Source organism: Enoplosus armatus, chromosome 3, assembly GCF_043641665.1.
Source record: "Enoplosus armatus isolate fEnoArm2 chromosome 3, fEnoArm2.hap1, whole genome shotgun sequence".
In the NCBI taxonomy this organism is placed as follows: Eukaryota; Metazoa; Chordata; class Actinopteri; order Centrarchiformes; family Enoplosidae; genus Enoplosus; species Enoplosus armatus.
The window spans coordinates 16,212,986-16,226,406 of NC_092182.1; the positions used below are offsets into that span (position 1 = coordinate 16,212,986).

The 13,421-nt window shown below is 40.8% G+C and overlaps 1 protein-coding gene across 1 annotated transcript; it reads right to left on the reverse strand.

Annotated features, from left to right (window-relative positions):
- Positions 1 to 10,727: 10,727 nt before the first annotated feature.
- Positions 10,728 to 13,347, reverse strand: hyal1 (hyaluronidase 1). Its single transcript, XM_070902790.1, has 4 exons — positions 13,298 to 13,347; positions 12,242 to 13,152; positions 12,069 to 12,158; positions 10,728 to 11,158 (listed from the first exon to the last, which is right to left on the reverse strand). Exons 2-4 carry the CDS (start codon positions 13,148 to 13,150, stop codon positions 10,832 to 10,834), a joined length of 1,326 nt encoding a protein of 441 aa, XP_070758891.1. The 5' UTR covers positions 13,151 to 13,152; positions 13,298 to 13,347; the 3' UTR covers positions 10,728 to 10,831.
- Positions 13,348 to 13,421: the final 74 nt, after the last annotated feature.

Consider the following 13,421-nt stretch of genomic DNA (forward strand, 5'->3'; position numbering starts at 1 on the left):
GTAAATATAACTCTGAATCATCTGATCAAAGTTTGAATTAATGCTGAGTTTTAAAGCTCTAAAAATACTTTTACCTGCAGGCATTTCACAGGAAATTAAAAGTTCAGAAAATGAATTGGGTTCAACCCAAACTGTATCTGTCCAATCTAGTTGATGATATTTTTAAAGCCAAGTTGCCCCTATGGAAAGAACTAAAATTAAAAAGAAATGGTCTCTTCTCTTTGTTCTTGTTACAAGTATAGCCACTGCATTTGATTTGCTTAATAGAATAATGGAAATTATGAAATTATAAATTCTAGTTAAAAATACATGCTAAGTAGAATCCAGACTGGACCAATAAAATTGTATCACACAGTCAAAGTCAGAAAATTTAATAAATTATTTGTAGATGTTTCTCTTGCTTTATAGCCAGCTTCACATGTAAATAAAGGTGTGTGTCATCAGCGTAGCATTGAAGAGGAATATAATCTTACCCACATCAGTTCAATTGCAATCATAGATTTATGTATTTACATAATAATTGTATTATGTAAATACATTATTTTATTTAACACATTACAATTGTCATTTTTAGAGTTTATCATTGTGAAAAAAAAACATTGAGTCAGATTACAGTGCTCATTTTTAAAGACACAACACCACTGTGAGTAATGGGGGTAAACAACTTTGTAAGACACAAAAGTGACGGACCTGAAATCTTACTGCAGTACATGAGCACTACACAAGAAAGGAGAACAACATTTCCTAGTCAAAGTAATAAAAATGGAGATGTCTGTCATTACACTGGCACCTATCTTTGTGGATATTAGCTTTGTCTCTCACTCATTTCAACTGAAGCTTGTTCTTTCTGTTGCTCCAGCAGACTCACAAACTACAGTTCACCCTTGGTCGTCTGTCCCCTTCAGATTCACACTGGACAAGTCGAATGTGATTGTGTCTGGAAATGTAAAAGTCATTATTCTAGTGTACCATTTCCTGTTTAGTACAATATTATACTACCAGACTATCAACTGCAGCATCACTCTCGTACAATGTTTACATTTTCTATGTAAATTATTTATTTATTACCCACATCAAAACTGAGATATCACATCTTTTTTCGGGCAGTTTTTTAGGAAAGAAGGCTAATGTGACCTGACCTACAATAGAGACTAAAACCGGATTCATATTTCCACGTTAAGGAGTTACAGCTACAACATAGCTGATGTGCGTCTCCTGAAAATCTAATGCACTTCAGGGATACAGCCGCTATGGAGATACCTTGTGCTTGAGTTTTCTCCTACAAGTTCCAGCTGTCAGTGGAGGTTGTTGATGGCAAAGGTAACATCAAGCAAGTTGAAGCTCACTGTCTCTCACGCATATCTATCAAAGACATTTCCACTTCAAACCTTCTTCTTGCTGTGATCACCTCTCTCTGCTGCATGGCAGTAGTTTCCTATTCAGTAACAAGACAAGGCACAATACGGCCTCATCATGAACAATACAGACGGCTGGTGTTGAGGTACATCTATCAATGGGGGAAATCTGGTGGTGAACAAGTATAAATCCAGCTTGAAAATCAGGAAATCTTGGCCTATGCTGCTTCCATTTTGACCATTTTTTATAAAATCTGTCTCTTGTGAGTCCAGCAGTCTTATAGATGTGCAATAATATATACCTGAAGGTAATGGAATTACAAATTTACTCATTTCTGTCCTGCCTATTCCCTGTATAGACTAAATGAAATGGTTTCACTTATTTGGCTTTCCAACACTTTTCAACCTTCACAGTTCCCAAAGCGCTTTACAGCTAAGTCTCATTCACCGACACATTCACACACCGATGGCGACCGAGCTGCCATGCAAGGTGCTGGCCTCCATCGGGAGGAACTTTGGGTTCAGTGTCTTGCTCAAGGACTCTTCAACATGATGTGTCAAACCCCCAACACGCTCTACCCTGCTCTACCTTCCATGCGACAGTGCTAACCACTGCGCCATAATGCCGCCTGCATGACTCCTGAAGTTGATTTTTACAGCATAAGAGCATCTTGTTTTCTAGCTTCTCTGTCATTTATGTGCCAAAATATCAGACAAAAAAACCTGTGCTGCTATTCTTAGGTGAAAAATCCCATTATTTTTGCTTGACTGATTTCACCTGTTAGTGAATCATTTCACCATAATCACCAGTAGGAAACAGGCGATGGGTTGCCAGATTTAAACATCAGGCTCTGTGTTGATAACATAAAGGAGCATTGAGGGAGGACTACACCGGAGAATATCAGAAGAGGAGGAGGAGGAGGGGAGGAAAATTCTCTGTATACCTTAGGTGGTTTCATTTTAATTTGGTGGCGTGGTGGTCACACTGTAGGGTGCCAGTGTCTACATAAACCTGTTATCCAGTTACTCAACTGAATCTACGGCGGCCGGCTTGCCCCATTTAGGCTGATTTCCCACATTAAGCATAAAGTATGACTCCAATCCATCCTCAGTGGAAATCTTCCTGAATTTTCCTGAATTAAAATGCACAAAAAGCAAGGCAAAATCTGTTCAATTCTTCCACTCTGTTGCATCACCAAAAAAGTTCACATGCAGTTTGTTCTTCTACAACATCCGCCACCAGCTACCATGAAGGGGCAGTGAGTTTGTAGAAAGCCTTGGTGGAAAATAATGAAACAGTCACAGGTTGAACCAAACAGTTTTCAAGTGCAAGCAGAGTGCTGGTCAAGGGCAAACAGTCAATAACCAGAGCCGCCCCTTTAAATGTCAGTTGTCTTGGAAACAGGTGCAGAAATGGAGGATTTGGACGGTGGCTGAGCAACCCGGGAGCCACCGTTTAGTAACGCCCAAGAACAACAGCGTGCTGAGCGAATGTCACCCTGCGGAGCCACGCTGCTCCACTGAAGCACTGAAAGCTACAATTCAAGCAAACTGGGGGGGTAGAAGACCATGAAACACAGCAGAGAGACCACCTGATGTTATAATCCTCATCCTCAGAATAATTCACCAAAAATAAGCGTGGAACTCACAAGACATGTAGAGGCAAACTGTTTGAAAAGAATAGTTTTTCAAAATTGACATTTCATACATTTCTGTGGTGGAAGATTCCTGCAGTTAATATCTCTTTGAACAAGTATGTTAGGATAGATGAATAATGATGAAAAGATAAAGTTCATGTTCTTCAATTCTTGGCCATCGGTTCTTGAATGTGAAATTCTGGCTACCACAGCCTCACACCTGTTTGTATTTTATATATGGTAAATATACCATATATTTATGGTATATAAGCCCACTCCAATTGTAGCCCTATAGAAGACACAGCATTCACTGGAAAAGAAAATACAGGCTTGTGAACTTGCACAGAAATACTGAAAGAAAAGAGGCACTTTGGTGTAGACCTAGTCACTGTGTCTCTCAGTAGAACCTCTATTCACTACTGCCCCCTGCTGTGATCATAAAAGCTAGCCTGGATCCTCATGCGTCCCATACTGTGAGCACTTGTGCCAGAGATTGAATAGAATATCCTACCTATGTACAAATAATGTTACTTCACTTAAATGATACCAAAGTAAAAGAAAAAAACGGTTCAATAGAAGTAAAAAAAAGCAGCTGATTTGAACGCATATGGCTACTGTAAACATTTAAATATGGCATCCTGATTATTTCCATTTGAATACTCCTTGACAACCGTTCTCCTATTCAGCTCTCCAAGAGATGATCATCTTGTCTTAATAAAGAAGCTTTCAGACTTATAAAATAAAGGAAAATCCAAAGCAAATTTAAATGGGACATCCTCACAAACAGCTCAGCTGTGGCTTACTCTATAAGTCTTGACTTTCCAGGAGTCGTTGGGTAAAATAAAACCCAGCGTCACTAAAAGTTGAAAGTGCTCAGAAATAGTTCAAGAAAAGGGTCTTCAGTGTGAGATCTGTCTCACATATTCAGTAAGAGAGGACTTTCAAAGGCTGGAGGTCATTTTAAAGCATCTTCTCCATCCTCTGTAGACAGTTAGAGCCTCTTTCCACTGGACGTAAAGTATCAAAGGGTCTAACAGGGTGAGAAAGACTTTCATCTCTCCAGTCATCAAACTGTTAGCTGTTCATGAGTCAGCTGGATGTACTCCAGGTTTTATGTTATGTCATCGCTTGATGTACATTGCTTTGTGTGTGTCTTTTTAGCCATGCTATGGCGTGACGTGGCTGGAATATCTCAACGACTGCAGGATGGATTGCCATGAAACTTTGTCTTATTACTGTTATTATTATATGTTTAATTGTGTTTTATGTTCAAGTCTCTATGTGTTCTGTATCTCACCTGGCTGCAAGACAAATCCCCCCCTTGAGGACAATAAAGTTAAAGTTGAAAGTAGGTCACAGTGATAACAGAACATGAATATAAATGAATTACTGAATGAATTATTATGAATCCTTACTTTAGTCTACCTGACTAATTATCAATGTGAAAATGAAGATGGAAGAAAAAGCATCCCTGCAGCTGCCTTGTTTTTTTTTAAAGTAGCATGGTTTATGTAACGCATATCTCCATTTGTCTATCCAAGCTGACATCAAGGACATCCTCTGATCTCTGTGGTTTAAGCAAGGAGCTGGCATTGTCAGTTTCATAACTCATGACCGGTAGTGACAGATACACATGTCAGCACTTCCGCAAACACATCTGCCTCCAACACCGCCTACCACATCATCCGTCTTTTCCACCCACATGCAGCTTCTCCCATCCTACTCTCCTACCATGTAAAGGCTTCAATAAAGAAAGAGCAGCTCGGACGTGTCACTTTTTTTGTTTGTTTCATTAGTCCCATTCTGCGTCGTGTTGCTTCACATCTCACATCCTCTCCAACACAGAGCGGCCCGGCTCCTATTCTCGAGCCACAGCTGATTAATTGGGGGCAGGGAGATGCAGATCCAGCGGGACAGATCAGATCCTTGAAACTTTTGCGACGTGCCGTATTGTGCTGGTGTTGCTGAACTGTGGAGGCAAGATAGCCGGTGGGCATCGCTTGGATGGGGACCTTTCAAATCCAATCGCATCGCGTTGGTCCTCGTCCCGGGCCCCGGCCAAGCTATCAGAGCAGATAACGTGCGCCAGTAAAGGTTACGACTCACCATGACATTTGTGTTGAGACCCAGCAATCTCTGATTCCTGCGGACTAGTCTTGAATTATAAGTGCGTGCTTTTGCGCGCGTGTGCTTCCTCGGTGTTTGTGGGCTCCAGACTCAAGTTGTTTATCGTGAAAGTGGGTAAATCAAAACAGGAGGAACACGCAGTCGATTAAGATAGTGAAATAGGAGTCATGAATCCCATTAAATCACATTCCGCCTTTGTGTATTTTAGGTTCCGACGTTTGAACCGGGATCATCAGAGACCAGCGCGCTTTCCAGAAGCAGGGGATGCCTGTTGCGACCTTATTCATACATATAATAGTATAAAGTAGCAGTAGTAGTATGAAGACAACTTTATTTCTTGCTCTCTTTAAGACATGAAAATGTAGGAAGTGAGTTTTCAAAGGTAAAACCAGAAAGATGATAAGAAGTCAATTACTTATGAATTAAAAAAAAAAAGATTATGGTGTCAAGAAAAGTAAGTTTGCTCTTTTTTCAGCTTCATCTGAGCTCTTTCAAGTTTAATCTCACACAAAGACATGATATAAACATCAGTTTTCTCTCTGACTTTTTTTGTCATGACTCTGGAAACATTTGTCAGGGTTTGGTTATATTACCATTATTAATACCTTTACCTGTGCAGGCCTAAATGATGCTGACAAACAATGAAAATCCAGTTCATCCCAAATAAATGTATAGTCATTCATTATCTGTTTATACACCAGCCTCCAGTTATGGGTGTCCACAGGAGGAGTTATAGTTGTTGACAAATGCATTAATAAACACTTAAGTCTGCTTACACTACACTACTAAACTACATTATAATGTGTTGTAAACAATTTATTAAACTGCCTATATGCTATGCTAGTAAAGTAAAAGTATCATCAACAACCACAAGACAAACTCTGTTGTTGATGGTGGTGACTTTAATCCAACATGGAGACTGGGATCTATGGTGCTTCCCATCTCCAAAAACACCCTGCTCATCACTCTTGACAAAAAAAACGACAAATCATTATTGGTATTCTGCATTAGATTGAATCTGGTATCCAATCAGCAATTTCCCTGCTGAGGTGACCAGTGTGACTCTCCTCAGTGCCACAGCAGTCTCCACTCTCATAACAAAAGCATTTTCCTTCTGAGATCCACTTCATTACCCAGACTAATATGGAGCAAAATGTTTATTCAAATGAGTCAAGATCAAATCCTATAAAATGAATGAGAAAAATGCTGAAATGGATTATATGCTTGCAGGAAAAAAAAAAATCATATTTGAATTAATTACAAGCTGAAAGGGCATTGAGGGTTGGAAGAAAAAAAATATTCTCTTTCCATTTCCTTAGTTATTTTATTATTAGCTTTGCATTTATTCATTCTCATCATCCATCACTGCCCAATGTCATCAATATGTGTCCATGAAAACAGAGAATAATTACATTTCATCAGGATCAACATGACAACGACAAGCATTGTGAGCGACTGATTGGCTGTTGTTTCAAGAAGAAGGCACATTGTGAGCTTTTGATTGGCTGCCACCAGAGGAAAGACTTTCTATTAGCGATTGATTGGGCAGTGTAATTTTCCACCTGAATGGCTCCCGGGCGAACACACACACACAGGTATTGTGTGACTTTGGCAGGAGCCACCTTTGTATAGTAAGTGTGTGAATGTGAGTTTTCTTTTTGCTCTTAAATGGTATTCTCTGAGCTCTGATGGGGTCCTGCAGGGCGGTGGATGGTTGGGGAGGGGGGCTGGGGTTGAACACAGTGCAGCCCGTTGCAGGATAAGTCACATGGGACAGTCTGTCAGGTCACCTCTCATCAGGAGGCATTCAGCAGAGAAAGCAAATCCTCAACAGCAAAAACACACACACACACACATTACACTTCACACACAATAAAAAGACAAAAGACACACGATGATCAGTTTTGCTGCACAATCTTCCCCACAATCTTTGTCTCTACTCTGATTTATGTGCAAATACACTGATCACCGTCAGCTTGTCAGCATCCAGCCATGCGACGCACTACTGCGAGATGTGGTCTGGTTGCCAATGGCTACGATGCTGCCAGTCGACAAACGGCCTCTAAGTGCAGCGATATCAGAGCTCCATCTCTTAAGAAATAGGACGCTGCGACCTCTCTCACACTACACCTTTTCTTTTTTTCCCTTTTCATTTCATGTCAACGATTCCCTGCTCGAATTTCATTTACTTACATGGAGATGTGATAAAAAGGTGATTCAAGGGCCCCTTTCCCTCAGTTTGTACAGCCCACTCACTTACAATCAGTTGCTTTTAGTGTGACATAAAGGCATATAGTTCCAGCTCATTCAAAAGGTGTTGTTTACTGTTTGCCAAAAGCATATAAATGATCATGTGGAGCTGCTTTTCTTACTTATTAGGATAAAGAGCTGAATGTTCCTTGTTTTTATCAGTTTGGGACAAAGACTGAGAACCGCTAACAAGGCTCTTTCTAAAGGTTTGTTTAATCTCTACAAAAACTAGCAGAGACTCAGAGAAGTCACTGCTCCTGATCAAGAAATAGTCCAGCACATAACCCCATGTAAAACCACAACTTGTCACTTTTACACTTTGTCCTCCAAATTAAATGACGATATCAGTATATGTCGTTGATTAATGACCTCCAGAACAACACATATAAGCATTTTCTAATCCAATGCCACTTTCGACAGGGTGACATCGTGGTTTAAAAAATAAAACAATTTTCTAAACTAGGTTTGGCTAGGTTCAGGAACAAAAACCACTTGATTAGGGTTAGGGGAAGTTTTTGTTTGGGTTAAAATAACTACTTATTTAAGGTTAAGGGACCTCCGTTGTCATGGTTACAATAATAACCAGGAAACGAACAGCGATCTCCCAAAGCAAAGTCCAACCCCCTCAACCTCCTCCCTCTGTGGACTTTGTGGCTCAACAACAACGTCACACAACTATTTTTTTTTTTTTACCTTTGGACAGAGTCAGGATAGCAGTTTCCCCTTGATTCCAGTCTTTGTGCTAAGCTAAGCTAACCACCTACTGGTTGGAGCTTCATATTTAGCGTATATAGATATGAGAGTGATACCGATCTTCGTATCTAACTCTCGGCAAGAAAGCAAACAAGTACATTTCCCAAAATGTCGAATTATTACTTTAAGCCAAACTTTCAAGGGGGAGTATTCTCAGCCTGATCCATGCACACCACCACGACTTTGGTGACATGTACGCACATAAATCATGTAAACAAACGTGCATCAGATCTTTAAGAACCCTGATCAGAGAGTCGACTCCTCTGAAGGACAAAGACACAGAGCGTGACAAAACAGTTATTAAACCAAGAGCAAGCGAGACGATCTCTAGACCGAGCAGCAGGGAAAGGGGAGACGTGACCATGGAGGGGTGACAGAGCGAGACGCCAAAATGAAGAAATGCAGAGATGAGAGGATAGAGAAATAAGAGGGCCTGCCAGACCTGACAGAGGAAGAAAAAGAGAGGTCCACTCAAACCAGATAAACAGATCAGAATGGCTTCTGTTCACACAGTCAGTTGTGACATTGAAAGTTTTCAAGTTTGTGATATAGTTTATTTAAGAAGGCTGCTCGTAATGTGTGAAATTCAGTGTTTTATCAGATAATTTTGCATTTGAGGTTTCACACTGCTGTAAAAACGTGCACGTTTTTCTTTTGAATGTTCATCTTCTAAATTTGCAAACACAGGCAGAAAAGTTAAACTATAACGTTGCATTTTGTATGTTTATTTTGATATTGTAAACAAAATAATCTTTAATAAACTGAAGCCTATTAAATATGACACAGCATTATTATAATTTCCTCTCTGTATTTGGACAGAGGTGAAGAAAATAATAATAATGAGAAGCCTGACAAGCAGCACTGAATGTCAATCAATACGAGAGCCTTATGTTTTTTCCTGCCATTATCAAGTAACTACAGGTAAATACAGTGTTTAAATTTTGTCCTCCAATTGAGCAGTTTGTTTGGTTCAAGAAGCGGCACAATCCACTCCAAAGACCGGATGTATTTTTTAAAAAAGCACACAGGCTGTAGATATGTCTCTACAAAAGAAAACGTCTATCTCCTCCTCATTTCCTCACAATCCAGCTGGTAATGATAAAGGCAGCCGGAAGTAGGAAACAGCGGGGACTTGTGGGACTCTGCTCTTCGGGTCTGCAGATCCTCAGGGGGGGGGGGCAGAGAACATTGTACAGGCCACTCATAAATCAATCAAGGTCACCTTATCCTGTCTGTGGTTTTGTGTTCCAGAGGGTTTAATTCATCTTGGACACTCCAGCTGCTGCAGAGTTGGAGTATAAAGTTATCAGAATCTCACGTACAAATCAAATACGCTTTTTCCTCTTTTTGAGTCTTCTTGTGGTCACTAACACCTACAGCTCTGACCTTGACGTCTCATGCCGTTCTTCAAGTTAGCTGTCCCACAACGCCACCTGCTGGTCGTAAACCTTCTCACAAATGAAATGAAATGAAAGCCCCAGCTTGTAAATCATGGGCGAGTGGTGTCCACTAAACTAACATAATGTTATTTCAATTGATCCCCTCCAGGCAGAGGTGGAAGTATTCACATCCTTTACCTTAGTAAAAGCACCAATACCACATCATAAAAATACTTCATTACATAGTGTCCTGCATTCAAAATTACATAGTATTATCAGCCAAATGTACTTAAATTATCAAAAGAAAAAGTACTTATTATGCAGAATTGTCTCTTAATAGAGTTTGTTTCCAATAACATTTTCTTTTATTGGATTATTATATAAATGTAGACATTTGTAAGTTGTAAATGTTATGTGTTAAGTCGAACGTGGAGCCACTTTTAACTACTTCATATACTACTGGGTAGTTTCATCTCTAGCAATAAATCATAATTGTATGTTAAAAAACATAACTATATGTTTTGTATGGAAAAAACTAATCTGTAAAGTGACTGTTAACTTTAACTGTCAAATAAATGTAGTGGAGTAAAAACAATATTCAATAAGTACATGTCCTGAGTAAATGTATTTAGCTACTTTCCACCACTGCTCTTCTGTGTTTTCCCCGTTTAAACGTTGTTTATTCCTTATCCGAATCAAGGGTCTCAGACAGTCCTCATATGATGTACAGTTTGTAAAGCCCCTTGATACATTTTTGTGATATTGGGCTATATGAATAAAATTGACTTGATTAGTCTCCAAACTAGCTGTGATGTCACAAAGACAGTTGTGTACGTACAAGCGTGAAACTCAGATGTAAGGTGAGCACAGATAAACTCTGCCAACATCCGAGTGGAGTAACAACAAGCAAAACACATTGTTGAGTGGAGGGTGACTTTAAGAGAGTGTATTCTCACAGCCAGTTTTTAGGCTGATTTCTGGAACTCAAATGGTAAAACGATTTGACACATTTTATGACATTAACAACAGATTCCTCATTTATTGTAACATATAATTAGAATGTAAACACTGTTACTTGGGGATTTATTAAAGAAAATGCAGCATTATCTCCCATATAAATTAAGGAAAACTACAAAAGTAATTAATTAAGTTAACACATAGGTCAAAAATTTGGACATTTCCATTCACAGGAGACCACATGCACTTGTGCAGATAACTACCTCTGGGCCAGTCTGCCTCTGGAGTGGTTCATTTTCACACTTTTTACAAACTTTACTGCTATTTATTAAACCAATACTATCATTGGATTACCTCTCTCAAGTAAAGTATTTTATACCTGAATCGGTTTGGAGCAGCTCTCACCTTCCCACCCGGGGAAACACTTGCACTGAAACTTAGACTTCATGAGCGTCACCTCACGTGTTCCCATCTCTCCTAAAACCCTGTAGTTCTGCCCCCCCTCTGGTCTCTTCTCAGACACCACTTTCCACGTGGCAGCGTCGAGGTGGAGGTAAGCCCTTGAGTCCGGGTTCCTCCTCTGGCATCTTCCCTGAGCGGAGCACAAGGTCTGGCTGCAAAGAGCGGCCGCTGACGTCACGTTCACCAGGTAAGAACCCAGAGTCTCGTCGATGTAGGATTTGACGGCGTCACAAGTGGCCTAAAACATGGAAAGATGCTCCAAAGAATGACCAATAAAGCATTTACACAACTTTACACCGAAATATGGGCCAATACTCAGTGTAACATTGGGGATTAGTCATTTGGTCGACAACAACAGCTGATTCCATTATGGAAAAATAAGTGACTTACATCACAGCATGTTCTAGGAAATAATTTAGCCTTTTAAAATAAAATGAAACTATATATTTGTAATGTGTGTTTAAAGGTGAATGTACTCAGTAGGATCAAATGGGCTTGGGGCTGTGTAGAAAGTATTGAGGTTTTGCTCTTTTCATGGGATTTACTGACAACAAAATAGATACAGAATAGTGCAGAACAGGAAAGTAACAACACAATTTAAGAAGTTCCAAAGAAACAGTTTAAAAAAAAAAAAAACAGCTGATGAAGGAGGTAAATCTCCAAAACATACTGGTACACTTAAGTTCACTGAAGGGATCAAGTTTCTGTTCTCAAACTCCTCTTTTAAATGGTCTAACTTTAAGAACGCACACACAGCAAGGTGCAGACCAGTGTGAGCTTCAACTCGTCAAGTTCATCGAGATTAAAACATGTTGCACAGCTCATCTCCAGTACACATAAAGAATAGTTGTTAGTATGTTACGTCTTTTTGGCTATCTTTCCTTCATCAGCATGGTGTCTGAGGTTGCTTCCGGTTTCCTCATGTGACTTATAAATCACCAGGGACACTAAGTAAACATAACAACACCACCAACAGTTTTTACAAAATACTCTTCAATCAATAAAGAGATTTAAAAGAGAAACACAACACTTATAGAACAGAAACATAGTGTGTGCATGGTTTCAGTATTAGAACCAAAAAGTGAAGATCAGATCACGTTGACAGTCAGCCAATCCATGTGACCATGGTAACATGTCAGTTACTGTACCTTAGATTTGGAGAAGGCATGGTCGCCCCAGAGCACCACCCCTGCAGATCCCAGTGCAGCACTCTCTCCAATGGTGTAGACCAGGTGCTCCTGCAGGAGGACAAAAATAAGGAGGTAAGAAGCATACTCAGACCAAGTCATCACCCAAAGGTGCATGGAGATCTGCTACTTGCCTGAGAGAGGAAATCTAACGTGTACGTGTAGACGATGCGAGCGTACGGGAACACGGGCGGTGTTGATGGAGTCTGCTGAGCTCCTGCTCTCATGGCCTCCAGGATGCGGTGGTGAGTGTAGAGGAGCACTTCTCTGTCAAGGTCTCGCAGGTTGAGGCTGATGTAGATGTCAGGATACAGAGCAGAGGAGACGTTCCACAACCAGGACAGCTCGTCGTTCCTCTTCACCTCCACAGCTGGACACTCTCCTGTGTAGTTTGTGTTTTTGTCGCTGTAGTAGTTGTAGCAGTTGGGGAAACCATAATAACCCCACAGCCCATTTGGTCTTTCCTGTTGTCCCAGTTTCAGCGTTTCCTCCATGAACTTCCTCCCAGCTTCCTCAAACTCCACCCGTGCTGCAGCGTCTACCTGCGCAGGGGTCCAGTCTGGATGCCTGGACCTCACCAGAGCTCTTGACCCCTCCCAGTACACCTGCTTACTGTCCCAGTTTCTCTCCCATACAGGCCTCCAGCTCTCCCAGTCCACCACAGCCAGGCCCTGAAAAACCCTATCAGGGATACAGGTGCGGATATCTTCAGAGGCAACTCTGAGGTGTTCATCAAGACTGGCGTTCTGCGGCACCCCACCATTGACAGCCTCCGCTCGGCCGACGTACCTTGGATACAGGCCGAGCTTTTCAGCGTAAAAGATCGTTATGTTTTCCCCCATAAAGGTTTGGTTCTGGTTCTGGACAATGCTGAATGTGCCCAAGTCGAGGTCCACGCCATATTGAGAGAGACAGCTGGCAGTGGGGGCGTTCCACACTGTGAGGAAAGGCACCTGGGAAAGAGACGATGGTGCAAACTGCAGCCCTGAAACAAGGCTGATCAGTCTAAAGAAGAGCAGCACTTCAGGAGGAAAGGAACTCATCCCTGCGAAGAAAGAAAAGACAGCACTGCTAATATCACTGGACTGTGAGAGGATATTGCAAAATTGCTTTCTTCAAACAAAGTGTTTGTTTAAGTTTTCAGGCAACTGGAGTCTCAACATCTCAACACATCACAAACAGTAACTTACCTATCTAACAACTGGATAAAGATTTGGGTTTGTACTTTGAGGTCTGGGCGTGCAGGGAAGTGTAATCTGCAGTCTCATGATCTGAATGACACAATGTATGAAAAAGGGGAACAAAAACCGATGT

Bases quoted from the DNA above. Each gene is read 5' to 3' on its own strand.
- hyal1 (XM_070902790.1), bottom strand. From the start codon at position 13,150: ATGAGTTCCTTTCCTCCTGAAGTGCTGCTCTTCTTTAGACTGATCAGC. The intron at 12,159-12,241 runs GCAAGTAGCAGA...GTCCTCCTGCAG, and splicing joins CGTTAGATTTCCTCTCTCAG to GAGCACCTGGTCTACACCAT. The intron at 11,159-12,068 runs GTACAGTAACTG...TCCATGTTTTAG, and splicing joins ATGCCTTCTCCAAATCTAAG to GCCACTTGTGACGCCGTCAA.